The sequence below is a fragment of the Mastigoproctus giganteus genome, chromosome 10 (assembly GCF_048544385.1).
Source record: "Mastigoproctus giganteus isolate SK-2022 chromosome 10, ASM4854438v1, whole genome shotgun sequence".
Classification (NCBI taxonomy): Eukaryota; Metazoa; Arthropoda; class Arachnida; order Uropygi; family Thelyphonidae; genus Mastigoproctus; species Mastigoproctus giganteus.
Window position 1 is genome coordinate 182,957,299 of NC_143584.1, and position 20,064 is coordinate 182,977,362.

Here is a 20,064-nt window from a genome sequence, read left to right on the forward strand (position 1 = left end):
TTCCAATCTGACGGAATTTTCCCAGAGTCTAGTGATGCTCGCATAATTAGCCTCAATGGTTCAATGCACTCACTTGCTGCCTCCCTTAAGATTATAGGGTATATTCCATCAACTCCAGGAGCCTTACTGGTCTGTAGACTCGAAAGTTTTTTTTTTCATTAAATAATCTTGTGAAATTTCAATATCATTAATTACATATTTTTCAACTTCGTTCCCACAATTTCCCATTGCCGCAAAAGGTTTTTCATTTGTAAATATCGATGCAAAATAACTTGAGTTCATCTGCAACAACAGCTGGTGTATATAATACTATCTCCTTTCCCTTACGTAAAGGTCCGATCTGGTTTGTCCTGCTCTTCTTGACATTTATATATGTGAAGAATTCCTTATCTCCCCCCCCCCCTCTTTGCTCTGCTTGCTAGTGATTTCTCATAAACTGCCTTTGCCTGTCGAACCTTTTGTGGCTCTATTACAGATCATCTTGTAGCTGTTATAGGCTTCAGTACTTTTTATTGCTCTGTAACCTTTCCATGCCACCTTTTTCTGCTCAAGTAATGTGGCAACTTCACTATTCATCCAACTTGGAACCCTCCTCGTGGAGTATTTTTTTTTTTTTTTTTTCAATGGTAAATACGCATTCAAGGCATCTGTGATTATAAAAAATTATGAAAACTTGTCAAACTTGGATTTTTTTTTTTTTTTTTAGGTTGATGTGATATATGTATGGCCTCCATAGCCAAGTGGTCAGGAGCAGGAGTGCAGTGGCACACGGTCTTTGAGTAGACCGGGGTTCAAGCCCCTGACTTCTAAATACGGTCGATCTGCCAACTCGCACTGGACCAGTGTGGCAGATTATGGTCCATTTCCCTCAACATGAATTGTTGAGGAGGCTTCCATCCTGCAGTGGGTTGATAATGGCTGCAATTTCCTTTTTTACTTTATTACTAATGTACTAACTGATTAAATATCAATCTAATATTTTATATAAAAATACTTCAGACTTACCTTAGATTCATTATTATAATTTTAAATTAAATAAAGTAGAATTTTAATGAGAATCTTGACCATTTAATTATTTGTATTTGTCAAACAGTTTTTTCAGAATTCTTTTTTTTGTGCAGTTAGTGAACACACTTCGCTCAAAGGTGGGGCACAATGTATGGTGATTTGAAAGTTGAAATTGCAAATTAATAATTAAATAGAAAACAAAATATGCATATTTAATGTAATACTAGGGGGCTTTGCCCCCTGCTCACTTTGCTTGCCATCCCCATGCACGCATTTTTACGTAAAATGTAGAGCAAGTCCAATCTTTTCTTTCAACGGAATAAGTCAAATCTTTTCAACGTTAAAGACACCTTTTGAAATGCACTGATGTTCTTCCTCCCCATTTTCTCCCATCCTTCAGCTATCTTCCTTGCTCATGCTTTTTTTTTTTTTTTTTTTTTTTCTTATGTTCTTCATCAGGAAGCTCAGGTGATCCCATGCAACACAACACTTTTCTGGCTTTTACAGAGGTTCTGTATTCATCACAAGTACTGATGGTGCAGATGTGGGAAACCATAGGTGGTGCCTTACCCAAACACTATGCCACTATGATCGTTATCTAATCAGGAAATGACCTATGTAATTATTTACCTGTCATTTGTAGTGACGTAATTTCCCCACCCATTTGTACCATGTGACCTACACCCTCTTCTCCCATTGGCTACCCCACCACATGGTAGGCGCCTCCGTAGCCAGGTGGGAAGGAGCAGCAGTGCGTAGCACACACTTCTTGATTAGACCGGGGTTCGAGCCCGTCACCACCAAATACGGAGGATGCGGAAAGGTCAGGGAATGACCACTGCATATCCCGGAGCAATATGGCCTTAGTTGCTAATGCTCCTAAAAACCAAATAACAACAACCACATGGCATTCTCAAGGTGGAATAAATATCACTATGTAATTACTTACCTGTGTTTACATAGGTCACTTAGGAAAAGGCCTTTTGCTTTGGGTTCCATAATGCATGAGGAATATTGTTGCATTCGAAAGAGCAGGACTAAAACATTTACAAACTATACAAATATTTACAAAATACTAAACTATTTACAAATATACAAACATTATATCGGGTCCCTTCATCAGCTGACATTACAATGGAACACATTGTAATGTCAGCTGAATACAAAATGATGCTATGTGTGGTCATGTATTACAGAGTGGGGCACATGCACGAGGTTTGTGAACATTATGGAGGCATTTGTCTTTCAATGGAAGACAATGTAATTTATCTGCACATTTGTAGTGATGTAATTGCCCCACCCTCTTCTCCTGTTGGTTTGAATAAATATCACTAACAAGAAAACTTTTTTAATGTATAGAGAGATTTACATTATTAATATTATTTTATAAACCAAAAACTGCTCTTTTGGTTTATAAAATAAGCCATTTTCGTTTCTGTTTTTCGTTAAAAAAAAGAAAAAAACCATGGTTTCAGTTCAGATGCATCCAGTTCAGAAACCTTAGCCACTACTAATACTAAAGTCAAAACAGAATAGATTAAAGTACATACAAGAACGTACATACATAGTTTCCATATGTACAGAAAGATTGATAAATATTATGCTTGCACTCTCAGCATATGTTTTCATTTTTTTAACAGCTTTTTGTTTCATACATTTTAAATTGATAAATTTAGCTAGATAAAAATCAAAGCTAAAGGCAGAGGAAATTTTGTACTATTGAAATAAAAGTTTTTATTCTTGGCAGACTTCTTCACCTTTCAAAAGTTATCTTGGGATTGCACTTTCTGAATATTCTCTCATTCAATTGGACTAGGTAGTTCTTGCATGTTTGTGCATCTAATACTAATCTAAGTACAGCTGATGTATTCACTTTTTTTCACAGCTTACATGTTATTAAAGGCAGTAGTAATAAATATATTTATTTCACATACATTTCTGGATAATTTCTCAGGATTATTTTTATAATAAATTGTAATGGAAATATCAACTTATTCAATTTCATTACATGATGCTTTAAAACCATACGTAATAGTAAATAATAAACTTCTTTAATTAGTGTAATTTGGTAAAGTAATTCACTTGTTTCCATATGCTTTACTTATTATTAATATAACTAATGGTAATAGACATTTTGTAATTAAATTTCAGAGTAGATTTGAATACTTTTAATACCAAGATTACTTTTAACCATGATAATCATTCTCAAATTATTAATTCTGTGCAAATAACTAGTGTTTAATGTTCATAGAGGATTGCTAGTTATGTGTTTGTAGTGACATTCTCCTATTTATTTCAGAGATTTGGGATCTGAACTACTGGAGGATATTGTAAAACCTCTCAGAGTGGTAGTAGATGGTCAACATAAAACAAGAAAATCGGTCAGTTATTTCTATTCTATGCAACTATTTAAACAATTTCTTTTTTTAATTTTAAGATAAAATTCAAAATTCCTACTTTAATAGCATCAAGGTTTACACTAATATCCGTATCAAGTAGAATTTTCCAGGGGGAAACCCTGCTTGTTTTGCCTGAGATCCACTAACTACAGCCTCAGTTTGAAGAGAACTATAAAAATTCCTCCAGTCATCAATGGGAATTAAACCCAGACTCTTGAAGTGAGTGACAGACAGTAATGCATCATGCCAGTAGAGGACAATAGGTGAGCAGAATTAAAAGTTCATTTGTCTGAAAAGGGTGGAGTGTTCTCCACATTAATCTTATGAAATGCCAAAAGGACCAGTTGAAACAACTTGAGTCATGCTTATAAACAGTTCTACTTATTTCTGTTCTGTGAGTAGTCTGCTTTCATTTTACATTTGCAAAAACTCATTCACTCCTTTCATTCACATTTTTCCCTCTCAGTTAGCTCACCCACTGCAAGGATTGTTTTATAGCCACTAAATTGCATGTCACATGGAAGGTCAATTGCAAATGACTCATGTTCAGCCACTCTGTTATTGAAAGCAATGTCTTTTTTTCCATTGTGTTTGCATTCTTCAATGACCATTGGACATCTGTTGAACCTCAAAAAAAGTTATTAATAGCAAAGTTTAAATAATACATAATGTTCTATAAATATTACATAATGTTCATCTGCCAGAATAATAAAAAGTACTTTTTGAAGAGCATAGAATAACTTGATGTGAATATAAAAAAAAAAAAAAAAAAGCTCTGATTTTATTTGATGTTGTTCAAAATACATAAACAGTTTCATGGCATTGTGAAATCTGATAACTAGCTTGGCAGTTATCTATTCTCAGAACTGTGCCAAGCAGTGAGGGCCTAGATGCAAACAGGAAAATACTACCCCTCTCACTACATGAAAAAATTCCATAATACTAGTTTTGCCCCTCGAGAGCTGGTACCCAGATGCAGTGGCTTCCAGGCATTCATATTAATTCAAGCCTGTCTACAGAGGGAATGCTAGGAATCAGCTTCATATACATTGGAAAATTGTTAACAGTTCAGCTATTCATTCCATTATGTTGCTGTTTTAAAATTAGAGGCAGAGTTATGAAAAATGGAAATTTTAATAATAAAATACAACTGGTTAAGTGGATGAATTATGATTTAACGGTAGCCTAGTGTACACTTTTGCATAAGCATCTCTACTAGCATACAGAAGTTTTTTCATGCTATTGGTAAACTACTGAATATCATTTTTAATGAGAATCCTTAAATAATGTCAATCATTTTGAGATTGTACATAAATGTAATAGTTTCTATGAACTGAATTTTAGTTTGGTGTGGGGTGTTCTGTGTGACTTTTAAGTTCTAAAATGGGTGTGAGATTATCATTAGTAGAGGCATATGATGCAAGAAAGCAAGCTTATGCAGCATCAGCCAAAAAAAACCCGCTCCCATTTCACCCCTCCATTCGTTCCAAATACCTGTCCAGCTCAGCCTTAAAATTTATTTAGGCTATCAACTTCCGCAACAAAGGATGGAAGTCTGTTCCACCAACCAACTACCCGCTGGCTAAAGGCAAACTTCCGCACATCTGTCTTTCCTCAATTTGAATTTATGCCCTCTCAGGTGATTATTCTGAGCAAGAGGAAGAATCACATCAGAATTGAGCATGCTCAAACCATTGAAGGCTTTATACACCTCAATCAGATCACCTCGCAGGTGCCTAGTCTCCAGACACTGTAATTTGCAAAATTTAAGCCTTTCTTCATAAGAGCAACCCTTTGTTCCATTCAATAATCTTGTTGCCCTTCTCTGTACTTGTTCCAACAGCTCTACATCCTTCTTAAAATGAGGCCTCCAGACCTGTATACAGTACTCAAGGTGTGGCCTGACCATTGCCTTATATAAGGGGATAATCACCTCCTTACCCCTGCTAGAAAAATTCCTGTATATCATTGACAAGACACTGAGCTACTCTTGCAGACCGTTTGCACTGCTCAGAAAACTTCATATCTGCCTGCACAATTACCCCCAGGTCCTTTTCGTTCTCTACCACTGTCAGTGTAGTACCACAGAGTTGATACGTCACTTTTGGTTACTGCTTCCCACATGTAGTACTTTACATTTGTCAATGTTAAACTTCATTTGCCACCTCTCAGCCCATCTGCTCAACCTTTCTAGATCCTGTTGCAGCAGTGTACTGTCATTAGTGTCCTTAATGACAAACAAGTAATGGAGTGTCATTTTCCAGGCAAGACACTCCTCTGAAATTAAAACTGTGCCATTTTTCTGCTGTCTGATGAGTGCTGCTTTGTCCGCTAAAAAGATCCCCTCCCCCCATTTGGGCAATTTAAATGCTTTCTATTAGATATATCTATCCAGTAGGTGTGACCCCTAACAGCTTGTAATGTTCAGCAGCCAGTGTTGACTGCTTCTATTCATGTGGTAATACAATGAATGTGCAAAGTACTTCTGATAACACTGGTCAGCAAGGATTTGCTACATGGGCAAAAGCAAGCATTTTTTGTTAATTTGTATGTGCTGGTTACAAATATGACAATAAGTTTCTGTCACATCACATTTTTTAGAAAAATGCAAAATCAATTTTATAAAAACATAAAATAGCATAAAAATCGTGCACACTGTACCTTTCCCTGTTGAATTTTTTGTAACAAAAGAGACATATCTGTGTAGTTTAAAGGTATACTAGTACCTTCTTTTTAGTTTTATGGCCTCTTCAAGGAGTGGGTGCTCTGAGTTATAGTGCTATAATCCTTATTATTATGCAGTAGCAGGTTTGAACTCTATATTTCAGGAGACCAGGCACCTCTGTGAAAGACAACTTGTTTACAAGCTGTCTTTAGCCCTTAAATGTACATTTTGGGGTTAGTTTCAATTTGGTAAGATCTAGTGGTAGGTTGTGGTGTTTTAAAGTTCTGTTTTGGTCTTGTGAAAATGGAGCAGAAACACAGTGCATGCGTTAATTTGCCAAACAATTTTTGCTATGTTTGTGGACAATTTATAGTAAAGTCGCAATGTCGATCAATCACAGACAAAGTGAAACAAGTTTATTTTTATTTTGGTTGCCATGTGGGTGATCAGAACCACATATGTGCTGTATAACGTGTTATGTAAATCTGACTGATTGGATGAAGGAGATAAATTCTAAAATGCCTTTTGCTGTTCCAATGATCTGGAGAGAACCAACAAGTCACTTTGAAGATTGTTACTTCTGCCTCACAAATACTAAGGGGTTTTCAAGGAAAAAGAGTTAAAATAAAATGCCCCAACCTTCTGTCTGCAATAAGACCAGTGCTACACACACCGGAACTCTATTCCTATTCCTTCACCTTGTTGTGAAAAATCACTATTCCAGTAGAGCAAGAGTCACTATAGCCCATACCGGCCACCCCCTCAATGTCTGCAGATCTCTCTTTTACAATCCTGAAAATGACAGAATCTCACATTTAATTGAGCAAAGTGAACTTAATGATTTTGTTAGGGATTTAAATCTTTCCAAGGCACCTTTGAGTTATTAGGATCTAGGTTGCAACAGTGGAATTTGCTGGCAAAAATCATGAGGATTTCTGTGTTTAAAAATCAAAATGAAAAGTTTGTGGGTTATTATCAAATGGAAGGTTCTCTTTGTGTCTGCAAAGATGTAAACAGATTGATGGAAGAACTAGGGTTTGAACACAATCCTGAAGAATGGAGATTATTCATTGATTCTTCTAAACTCAGTTTAAAAGCAGTTTTGCTACACAATGGTATTATCAAACCATTGGTTCCAGTGGCTGATTCAGTGTCTATGAAAGAAACCTATGATAGCATATCATTGCTATTAAATCCCTTAAACTATAAGAAATATTGTTGGAAAATCTGTGTGGATTTAAAAGTAATAGCTTTGTTGCTTGGACTACAGGGTGATTTTACTAAGTATTGTTGTTTCCTATGTTTATGGGATAGTTGAGCAGTAGAACATCATTATATTGTGAAGGAAAGCCTCATTGGAGAAGAATACTTTCTGGGGATACTCAACAACATCAAATGCACACCTTTAGTGAAACTTGAAATGGTGCTTCTCCTGCCTTTGCACATTAAGTTGGGTCTCTTGAAAAATTTTGTAAAAGTTCTGGACAAAAATAGTGAAGGTTTCAAGTACTTAAAAAGCCAGTTTTCAAAAATTATTGATGTAAAGTTGAAGGATGATATATTCGTAGGTCCACAAATTAGATGTCTTTTAAAGGAAAAAAAATCTTTGAAACTAAACTTAATGCCACTGAATTAGCTGCGTGGAAATCCTTCAGAGCTGTTAGTGGATTTTAGGGAATTAAAAAGTAGAGAACTATAAAGAGTTGATAGAATTTTTGCATAACTATCAAAAGTTCGGATGTCAAACGTTGCTGAAGATACACTTCCTACATTTGCACATGGAATTCTTTCTGTACAACTTGGGATCTGTCAGTGATGAGCAGGGGGAATGATTCCACCAAGATATCTACACTATGGAGCAGAGGTAGCAAAGACGATGGGATCCATCAATGATGGGTGACCATTGCTGGTTTCTGATAAGGGAGGACCATTCTGCTCATAAGAGTAAAAAATAACTAAGTAGTAAGATTTCCTATTTTTGCCTCCACTTTTGTGGGTTAATTTAAATTGCCTAATTCCAAATAGGTGTTTATAAAGTTTAAATATGTTATTTTTTATTCATTTGGAATGTTTACTAGTTGTCATTTCTATTTCAAGCAATTAATTTACAAGTATTAATTTACAAGTAGTCAAGTATAGTTAGAAAAATTCAGAATTTTTGGAAAAAAGGAGCATGATGCCATAACATGAAAACGTGACATGCTACAAACTTTCTACTGTCATTTTTTGTTTTCAGCACATGCGATTTAGTCAAAATCAGTTGATTTCGTTCATGTTATCAGAAAAAAGTTTAAAATTGTTGGCTAGTGTAATAAAAGCAATATAAAATGTTTTTGCGAAATGAGAAGAATCTAGAGAAATCTGTTTAGTTCTTTTTTTCCATATTTCCAATCTTGTTTAGCCTTTTTAGTAAACATAATACTATAGAACAGTGGTTCCCAAACTACTAAGATTTACGGACCTCCTTCAAAAATCAAAACAAGTTTGCGGACACCCTTAAAAAAGAAAACCCAGTATGAGCACTGGGTTTTCTGAAGAGAAAATTCAAAGTTTAATGTGTGAAACAACTCAACTTTATTCTTATTTTTATAAAGATACATAACTTTATTTATCATCAATTTGCTATACATAAGAACGAATAATTTGAAATATGTATATAATTTTAAACACTAATCTTATTGAAAATAAATAATATTCTATGGTGAAGTTCATTGTGATTCTGTCAGTATACAGTAAACCCCTGCTATTCGCGGTCGCTGATTTAATATAAAATGAAACCTAAAAAAATGTGAATTTTTAAGCGCCGTGAATATTTTCCGCCATATAAAAACATGGGCGTGGCTAAAATTATCTTTCTCGGTCAAAACAGCGCTCAGTGGGTCAAGGGGAGAGGGGTGACAAAATCGCGAGTGGATGTTTCTCGCTAATCCTTGTTCAGTGTGTGTTGTGCGCTTGTCGTGGAAGGTTTCATCGTTTGCTTTTAATTTATGCGCTTATAAATTGAATAAATTTATAAATTGATATGCTTACAAAAGTGATAAATCTCCCGTTTTGCAGTATAAAACAGACTTTTTCGAGTGTGTTAATGGAAGAAAGTGACTTTATTGTGGACAAGTTCTTTCTAACCCGTACAAAAATATGGCTACGAATAACAAGGGAAATGTGAAAAGATCAAAGAAGGTGATAACATTAGCGAATAAAATTGAGTTATTAGATAAAATTTCTAATGGTGAAAGTGTCTCCTCAGTGGCAAAACATTATAAAATCAATGAGTCGACGGTACGATCAATCAAGAAATCGGAAGAAAAAATCCGCCGTAGTGTCCGTGAAAATGCGCTAATTGCTTCAAAAATTTGCTCTGTAACTCGTGATGTTAAATTAGAAAAAATGGAAAAAGCTTTAAATCTGTGGATAGAAGACCGAACTCAAAATAAAATTCCGTTAAGTTCACTCATCATTCGTGAAAAGGCAAAACTCCTTTATCAACACTTTAGCGAAACTGGTGATAGCACTGGCGGGATAAGTTTTTTAGCTAGCAAAGACGCTGGTTTGAAAGATTCGTTTGAAATTTCTAATAAATATTACATTTAATATTAAATTGTTTCTTATTTTCATTTGGATGCCATATGCTAACATTTCACTATGTACTGTCTACGACCTAGTCATATTATGAAGGTACATATAATACATACATAGACAATTTTAGACTAGTTTTTCTTATATATTTCATACTTTGGAACAGAACCCCTTTATTACTATGGGAGCCATAACTCAGTTTTCGGTATTCGCGACATTTTTCAGGAACGTAACCCCCGCTTTTCGCGGGGGTTAACTGTATTTTTTAAGAAAATAAACACATATTACTTGATACCTTCTGAACGTTTCGCGGACCCCCTGGAACTGGTTTATGGACCCCAGTTTGGGAAACACTTCTATAGATATAGAACAAGAACACTTGCTCTAAATTATAATCTGACTTTTTAAATTTTCATATTATTATTCATTATGCAAAACTTCAGTATGCCTTTTGTTTTTTTGAATTAGTTTCAATACATTTACTCATCTTTATTGCTACTATGCTGTTACAAAATCTGCAATCCTTTCTGTTGGAACCAACCCTTGCATGATGCCAGATACAACATGTACTGTAGATTATGGTTTTGTTTTTTCATTACTGCTTTATTAGTACAGGAAAATGATGCAAGGAAGCAAGCTTATATAGCACTAGCGAAAGGGCGGAACCTTCCTACACCATCTGTCCATCTTCTTTAATAATTTGTCCAATTCTTCCTTAAATTTATCGAACCTACCCACTTCCACAATACTAGATGTTCCAACAAGCAACTATCCTTTGGCTGAAAGCAAATTTCTGCACATCTATCCTGCAACCATCCTTCCTAAATTTAAATTTTTGCTCCCTTTGCCACCACATATTTGCCTACATGATACATTTATATATATTTATTTGCCTAATACTATACAGGGCTCAGCATTTCCTCTGTAAGTTATCAATTTGTAGGCTGGGGATGAGATACACCCATATCTCAAATTCTGCCTTCATACCCACCTGATCTCCTCCAACATACTAGATACTTAAAGTGACTTTTTATGCCTTTCACTTCCCAGATATCACCAACAGGCCCACTTGTGTGGAGTGTAAAAGAGGATTTGTGTTTTAACACACAGAATAACTGGATTTTGAAGTGTGCTGCTTTCAGATATGACTTAAATATCACCAAAATTAAAATTTAGCCTTTTGATGAGAAAAATTTTGCATTTAAATATGTTTTAGATTTTAGTTAATTTAATTAAATTCCAAATTTATGTTTATTTATTTCAAGTGTGAAAACTCAGTAGATAAGGCCACAAAAAATTTAACAGATCGACGGAATGAGGAATATAAAGCTAAAAAAATTAGTTATGCCTGTGCAAGGGAAAATGAAAGAATGAAGGAACAGGCCCTGGATAGCAAGGCAGCAAGGGGGAAAGTGCTAACAGAAAAAGATCTTAGCAAGGTAAGGTTTTGAGAATGACAAAATTTTCCTTTATTTTGAATTTGAAAAATAAATTATAGACCAGTGCATTGCTAATCATATGTAGAATTGACTAGATAATTTCTTATTTGATTATTTCTTCTTCACATAATTATAATTAGGGACATGTGATCACAACTGACTTCTGCACCAATTTCAATGAAATTGCTCATATTCCACATTTCTGTGAATCTATGCCCAGCACAGCTTTGGAAATAATGGCAAACTTGGAAACAGCCAGTCATGCTTAGGAACAATTCTACTTATTTGAGTAGTCTGCTTTCATTTTACATGTCTAAAAACTCATTTACTCCTTTCATACACATTTTTTCCTTTTCAGTTAACTTACCCACTCTAAAGATTGTTTTGTAGCCACTAAATTACATGTCACACGAAAGGTCACTTGCAAATGACTCTTGTTCAGCCACTGTATTGTTGGAAGTAGGGCTGACAGTACCGGTCAAAATCTTAATACCGGTATTTCAGTATTTTTAATTTATGAAATCGGGATACCGGTATTCCAAAAACAAACATTTTTCTCAATAATCATTAGATTTGATCATTAAATTTTGATGACAGTTAGGTGCAATAAAGTAAGGAAAAAACAAGTATTTACTTGAATTCATGTTTTTAATCAAACTTTTATTGCAATAATAAATATTCTGAAAAAAAATATACATATTGATACTGCAAATTTAGTTATGTTTAAACATGTAGACTACCTGTCCACATAAAGTGAGCTCTTAAGAAATGTAAGCAATCGATAGTGTTATGGTTTAAACTGGATCTAATTCTGGTACATATTTTATTATCGACAGAAAACACCCTTTTGGATTCTATGCTAGATTGTGCTATCATATTGAAATAGTCATAGCAGAGTTGTAGGTTTAATCCCCTTATTCACTTATCTTCAAAAAATGTTATTTCCTTTATAACCACGTTTTTTAGGCTTTGAACTTTTTTAGCAGGAACAGTTAAGTCTGTCATCAATTGTTGACTCAAGTTTATCTTTTAATGAACACACATTAAAGCACACACACGCACTTCAGCTTTCTACAGTTGCAAGGCCTTTCAGTAATGTTTACTGAACTTTATTTTTACTTTTCTTCTTGATATAATAGTTTATAAATTATAAACTGATACAGTATCTCATCTGGATTTTTTTTTTTTTTTTTTTTTTTTTCAATATTAAAGTGTGTGTGTGTGAAGCCAAAGAATATAAGCAAAAAAAAAAAAAAAAAAAACGTTTTCAGTAAGTCTTTAAAATGTTAAGGTAAATAGTTTTACAATATATCAGTAATAGAAAAACAATGACTTTAAATAATTTTCTGTTTATATCAGCTGGAAACAAAGAGAAGGAAAGCAGAAGAAGCTGTAATAAAGGCCGATCATGACTACTACAGCAACTGTTTGAAAGCAGAAAGGGCAAGGCAAGAATGGGAAAGTGCTGTTTATCGGGCTAGTTCATCATTCCAGCAGCTTGAAGAAGAAAGGCTAACATATATTCTAGAAGTTGTTCAAAAGTATTGCAATCATGTGAGCACAATTGGCCCTAAAATGGCAGAGGTAAGTAACAACACTGTGTAACAAAAATGGTTTTGGTTTTTTAAAGTTTACAGTTAAAAATATGTGTTGCTTTATAAAATAATTTAAAATTTTTTAATAACTTTTTCATAAATTGGGAAATTACTGTATTAATTTTGTAATAAATACAGTAATTTCCCAATTTACAAGCACCATGCATTCCTGAAAATTAGTTCATAAAGCAAAAGTTTGCAAATTGGGAGTTTTTTCTTTACCTTCATAGATATGTGGTATAACAAGAGGATGCATTCCAAAAAATAATGTCCACTCCCAAATGTGGGATAGTCATAAGGTTTATGTAGGATTTACTGTAAGTCTGTTCCAACAATAAAATATAAAACTGTTTTTAAAAAAAAGTTTTAAGATAATAATATATTTATTGTAATATACAGTAGAGGCTGATTTCACTAGAGGAGCCATGTCTATAAGTTAATGAAGTATAAGAATGCAATGTTTTTGCTTAAAAAATTGCCATAGCACTGCAGTTTAGCATAATGACTTTGGAGTTGTGTTAAACTGCAGTGAATGTGAATGGTTATTACTGTATAATTTAAATGGGAATAAACAATTGTCGAAGTAATGGTTTTTTTTTTTTTCTTTTTTTCTTTTCTGGCTCATGTTTAAAACTGTGCTTGGTTAACCCCGTATCCCCAGCTTGCCTTTTGCAAGTCAAATTGTAGTATGACTAATAGAATGGAAACCTTTGCATCTTTTACATCTGCAGTAAAATAATCAGAAAGTTATAATTACTCACTGGAAATGTAAAATTACCTCAAAGAATAACAAACAATAATTAAACAAAATTAATTTATTTAATGTTCTGAACCAGGGCTCAAAATGAAAACTTTTTATAAAACAGAATGCTTATCTGGATAATAAGTACAGAAAGCAGTTTGTGATGGAGCAATATGGCCTTAGTTGCTAATGCTCCTAAAAACCAAATAACAAACAAACAAGGCAGTTTGTGATACATGACATTACTTATGTGTATGACAAACTGTCATTCCTGTGTCTATTCTGAGCCCTGTACAATGAAATAAGATAAGTGTAAATCCAGTAAATATCTTTAATTATGAATACTTTGGAGCTTTCGAGACAATTGTCTCTTCTTCAACAGAGTTTAAACTTAACGGATACAGTTATGCGTGCAGTGAGGCGTGTGAAGGCACATTATTCAGTCATTAAACTGGCGTTCATTGTTGCTGCAGGGACATGCGCAGTTCTTCTCCAGTGCTTGTCGAGGTATAAAACGGTTGTCTCCAAGATGGGGTGCAGTCTCATGCCCTTGCAGTGGTTCATAGCTCTCGAATTGCTCAACATATTGAGTGACTCCAACCATAGGTGGTGGCAGAAGTGCCTGGAGTGATCTATTATTTTGTAGTCTCGTTTGGGATTGAGGTCGTGCTGGGTAGTCCAGAAGTGCTGTGCAATTACGGACTGGTCGGTCTCAGCAAGGCGGATTGCTCTGTCGTGTTCTGCAAGGCGGTCTTGAAGACGTCTCGAAGTCTCTCCTACATAGCAGCTGTCACAGTCTCTACAGGTTATGTGGTATATTACACTGCTGCATAAGAGAGGGGTGACAGGGGTCTTTACACTGGAGACTAGAGAACGTAGGCTTCTACAGGGTAACTGTACACATTTTATGCGGTATTCCCTGAGGATTTTAGAGATCCGGCTTGACATGCCTGGATAGTAGGAACGTAGGTGGGTGGACTGTGAGCTCTTGTGCTAGCAATAGGCACTTGTCTAGTATGTGTGTTGGGTTGCCACAATTGATTAAGTCTATCCTCACACGAGAAATCTCGCTGCGCCTAGCTGCATCTGTGCTGGAATGGCTTCAAGCTCTGGAGAATAGTGCGGGCAGTGCTGTTGAGATGACTGGGGCATGGCCAGATCTGTAGTTTGTGAATTGCCCACACTATTCTCCAGAGCTTGGAGCCATTCCAGCACAGATGCAGCTAGGCGCAGCAAGATTTCTCGTGTGAGGACAGACTTAATCAGTTGTGGCTACCCAATACACGTACTAGACAAGTGCCTATTGCAAGCACAAGAGCTCACAGTCCACCCAAGACCACCAACCCAGGACAATATACCTACCGCCTACATTCCCTACTATCCAGGCATGTCGGGCCAGATCTCTAAAATCCTCAGAGAATACCGCATAAAATGTGTACAGTTACCCTGTAGAATATACCGCATAACCTGTAGAGAGTGTGACAGCTGCTATGTAGGAGAGACTTCGAGACGTCTTCAAGACCGCCTTGCGGAACATGACAGAGCAATCTGCCTTGCTGAGACCGACCAGTCCATAATCGCACAGCACTTCTGGGCTACCCACCACGACCTCAATCCCAAACGAGACTAAGAAATAATAGACCACTCCAGGCACTTCTTCCACCGTCTATGGTTGGAGTCACTCAATATGTTGAGCAATTCGAGAGCCATGAACCGCTGCAAGGGCATGAGATTGCACCCCATCTTGGAGACAACCGTTTTATACCTCGACTAGTGCTGGAGAAGAACTGCGCATGTCCCTGCAGCAACAATGAATGCCAGTTTAATGACTGAATAATGTGCCTTCACACGCCTCACTGCACGCATAAGTTTAAACTCTGTTGAAGAAGAGACATGATTGTCTCGAAAGCTCCAAAGTATTCATAATTAAAGATATTTACTGGATTTACACTAATCTTATTTCATTGTATCATGGATCCCAGTACAACAGGCCCACTTATACTTATTCTGAGCCCTGTTCTGAACAGAAATTACTTTTATATGAGAGATACAGTTGGTGATTAATAAATTTCATCAAAATTATACTTTAAGCAGTATGCTTTAGTGTAAATTTGTTATATAATATCGGTGTAAATACACCATAGTTTACCCATAAATGTAACTACATACATAGTGTAAAGGCATCGTTCAAAAAAATTTCATTCTTACTCCTTTCAGTTTCCAAAGGTGATATCATGCTGTACAAAATCGTGAAAGTTCATAAATTTAATGTCTGGTGTCAAATTTTTGTTTGTGTGATCGAGAGTTTGTAAATTGGATGCTTATAAACTGCGAGGTTAGTGTGTAACATAGCTTGAAATATAACTTTAGTGTTTATATTTTGGGGTGATTATTCTGAAGGTGGATTAAGTGACAATAATACTATGGAATTTCATGATTAATTCTTTTTTTTAGTTGTGGAAATCAAAAACATGACTCATGTCAATGATGCTAAATAACTTTGTTTTATTGAAAGCTGAGCCAAGTGAATTTAAGAGAAAATGAGTACATTTTTAAATGCATGCTTGGAATAAAACTTGTGTGAATGGAGTGTTTGCCAAAATTGCTGAAACACTTACTGGGGGGTGAAGTTATGGGGGCTTATGGCATAACTACTTCATCTCTCAGGTCTCCCACTGTGGGAGGTGGGAAAGTGTGTCTGTATAGCAATAGAATATGCAGTAACTGAAAAATTTGCAATATAGGTATAGAATCAATTACACAAACCACAATAGGATTATTTCAGTATATTAGTTTCATGAAATTAAACTGAGACAAGCTGAACAATTAAGCTTCAGCAGGTAGACTAATTTTATTTTTCAGTATAAAATAGCTACCTTAAATTTTAAAATTCATAATTTGCTTTAATTTCAGATCTCAGAAAAATTAAATAAAGGTGTTTCATTGGTTGATGTAGCCAGTGACCTCCAGACTGCAATACAGTTGAAAGGTACAGGACAGAATATCCCAGAACAGCTTCTTCCCAATTTCTATGTAGGTATTATTTATGTAATTTTGTTATTTTTTTTAAATGCATGGCTATCAAAAAAGAATGCTACCATTTCAAACCTTATGAAATCTTTGAATACAAAATGAAAAACAGTATTATGAGAAAATGTTAAGAAACTAAGTTTAATGTGATGCCTTAAAAGCTTCCATGCATGTGCAATAATAGCATGTATTACATGGCCTAACTGTAATAGTATGTTACAGTTAGAAACATGGTGGCTATTCAGAAGAAAGCATATTGCATCGTGTGGAATACTGAAAGTAAGTCAGTCATTTGTTCAAGTCACTATTTTTATTTATTTATTTTTAAATTCATCATTTAAGAAACTGCACTGTGGCTTATTTCTTATTTTTTTTTAAAAAAAAAAAAAAAATTAGCATTCCTCCATATGGTATTCTGGAATACCATATGGAGGAATGCTAATTTGGTCTGCATTATTGTTTATTTTCAGGTACACAAAGGTGGAACAAAAATTCTTTATGCGTTCCATCTTGATGTACAGAATGTGCCACACACCTGTTCTGTATTGATTTTACATAGGTTTGGTGGGCTTTGATTTCTTTCTCTCTCTCTTTTTCTCTCTCTCTCTGCATTGAAATGAGGTACAGTCGGTCCTCGTATAACACGTGTTTGTATTACACGAATTCGATCATACACGATTTATAAATAGGGGAACGTTATCTTATATAACACGAACCGAATTCGCTTATACACGATTCGCCTTTGTGTTTACAAGAAATGGCAGTCGAATGCGGAATCACCCCAACTGAACGCAACACGATAGGAACGAAGAAGATTCTGAAAATGTATTTATGTGTTTTATATCAGTGAAGGGGAAACACATTTCACCATAATAACGTAAAAACCAACACAATTCCAGCTATCGGTATAATCGCAAATGCAATTAGATGGAGTTTACTACCAGTTTATAACAGATTCCACTAGCACAAACTCAACTGGAAATTGTTTTTATTGTTTTATGGTAGTAACCCCCAGAAATGTGCTTTAGTAAAATGTGAGGTGTTAATTAATAGTGTATCTCGGCCTTTACGGTGTTATTCATTCAGTTGCTACACGCGCGCAGCTTTGTTTATGTGTATCAAGCGTGCCACCTCGTTTGTAATTGTGCTTTATTCCCTAAAAATTAGTAAAATACTTAAAAGGTGTGAAAAGGAAGCGTCCTGGTTAAGACACTGCAGATTCAGAGAGAAAAAAGAAAAGCAATTATGTATCGATAAACAGAGGCGGACTGGGTCAAAAATTCTTACCCGGGAAAATTTATAGTGACCTCATACTACGGTTTATGGCCAAAATCACACCGGCCTCCGGCCCACCGTGGTTTCCCCCGTAAGGCTTATGGCCAGTCCGCTTCTGTCGATAGAGAAAAAATATGAAATTGTGAAACGCTTTGAGCGAAATGAAAGACCATGTGATATTGCACGTGCTACAGACCTAAATGAGGCAACGCGGAGAATTACAAAGAATGCGGAGAAAATAAAAACAACTTTCATAGCGGGAACAACTCAAAGTGTAATTAAAATCCATTAGATTAAGACACAAAGAATTGGAAGAGATGGAACCGCTGTCATCTGTTTGGATAGAAAATCAAACAAAAAACAAGTTTGCTTACGATAGAAGCAAAAGCATTAGCAATATTTTATTACGACTTACGTATTATAATTTATACTTACGTATTATAAAATACGTAAGTATTTTATTACGACTATTTTATTTAATATAATAATTTTTTTACGAATAAAATACGTATTTTATTCGTAAAAAATACTTTTTTAGTATTAAAAAATACTAAAAATACTTTATTATAATATAATATTATTTTTATTACGTATTTTAATCGTTATAAAATACGTAAGCATTTTATAACGATTAAAATTACCCGATTATTTATTGTGTTTGGTAATGTTTTGGTTCCAAATGTGTGTTCAATCTTGGGTGGTCGGCACCTAACCCTACTTTTCCCATAGGGCCTGTTGTTTATATTGCACGATTTTGCATTGCACGAGGGTTTCTAGGAACGCAACTATCGTGCTATACGAGGACAGACTGTATGTGGAAATTATTATTATTATTATTATTTGTTTTTGAATAAGACTTCTCTTACTAAATATACTTGTTTTTTTTTTATCAGTATAGTGGGCAGATGGGCTAAGAAATGGCAACTGAAGTTTATCCTTGACAAATGCAAAGTACTGCATATGGGTAGAAGTAACCCCAGAGAAACGTACCAACTGTGTGGTACTACACTTAAGTTGGTAGAAAATGAAAAAAAAAAAAAAGACCTGGGAGTAATTGTGCAGTCAGATATGAAGTTTTCTGAGCAATGCAGACAGGCTGCCAGGGCAGGTCATGGGGTTTTGTCAATGATATATAGGAATTTTGCTAGCAGGGAAAAGGAGGTGATTATCCCTCTGTATAAGGCAATGGTCAGGCCACGCCTTGAGTACTGCATAGAGGTCTGGAGGCCTCATTTTAGGAAGGATGTAGATTTACTTGAGCGTGTATAGAGAAGGGCAACAAGATTGGTGAGGGGAATGAAGGGATCCTCTTACCAAGAGAGGCTCAAGTTCTGCAAATTGCAGTGGCTGGAGACTAGGCACCTGCGCGGTGATCTGATTGAGGTGTATAAGGCCTTGAATGGGTTGAGCACGCTGAATTCTGATGGATCCTTCCACTTGTTCAGATTACGAACCTAAGGGGGCATAAATTCAAATTAAGAAAAGACAGATGTAGAATAGATGTGCGGAAATTTGCCTTTAGCCAGTGGGTGGTTAATTGCTGGAACAAACTTCCATCTGTCGTGGAAGTTGATAGGTTGAATAAATTTAAGGAGGAACTGGACAGGCATTTGGAGGGAATGGTGTGACTTTTTTTTTTTTTTTTTGGCTGATGCTGCATAAACTCATACACTTGCTTTCTTGCATCACATGCCACTACTACTACTACTACTAGTGTCAGAATAAAGTTTAAGTACACCCATTTAAGCTGTTTCTTTTTTCCTTCTGCCCCCTCAAAAAAAGTCAGTATGCAATGGTATACTACATACCTGATCTTGTATTTTTATAATTTTTTTTTATATTTACACACCTCTAGAAGTGAATTTTAAAATGTATCTGACATATCATATACATATATGGAGCCCAAAGAAATCTTTCAGTAGATATTAGGTATACCCACAACAACTATCCAAACTGCTTTATATAAGCATCTGAGATTATGCCTACAAAATAGATATGAAATTTAAGTGACTGATTACCTGAAATGAGTCCAATTGGTGTCAGTTATAACTGTAAAAGTTGGAAGCACAACCATTTAACCATAAAACTTCTCATCGTGGACTAATGTTATTAGTGAAGTCCCTCAGGGTTCAGTGTTGGGTCCATTATTGTTTTCTGTATTTATAAATAATATTGATGATGGTATATCAAGCTTAATGTCCAAGTTTGCAGACGATACAAAGATTGGCAGGGTTGTTAAGGACACTACTGATGCTATGCTGCTGCAACAGGATCTGGAAAGGCTGAGCAGATGGGCTTCGAGGTGGCAAATGAAGTTTAACATTGACAAATGTAA

General features: G+C 35.3%; 1 protein-coding gene across 4 annotated transcripts in view; it reads left to right on the forward strand.

The window, feature by feature from the left end:
- Nost (Nostrin) overlaps window positions 1–20,064 on the forward strand; it is a 231,236-nt gene that overhangs the window by 176,508 nt on the left and 34,664 nt on the right. For all 4 annotated transcript variants that reach the window (XM_090384071.1, XM_090384073.1, XM_090384072.1 and 1 more), the window contains 4 exons: window positions 3,308–3,389; window positions 10,914–11,087; window positions 12,447–12,671; window positions 16,338–16,457. In XM_090384071.1, coding sequence (XP_090240197.1) covers window positions 3,308–3,389; window positions 10,914–11,087; window positions 12,447–12,671; window positions 16,338–16,457 — 601 coding nt within the window. The remainder of the gene's footprint in view (window positions 1–3,307; window positions 3,390–10,913; window positions 11,088–12,446; window positions 12,672–16,337; window positions 16,458–20,064) is intronic.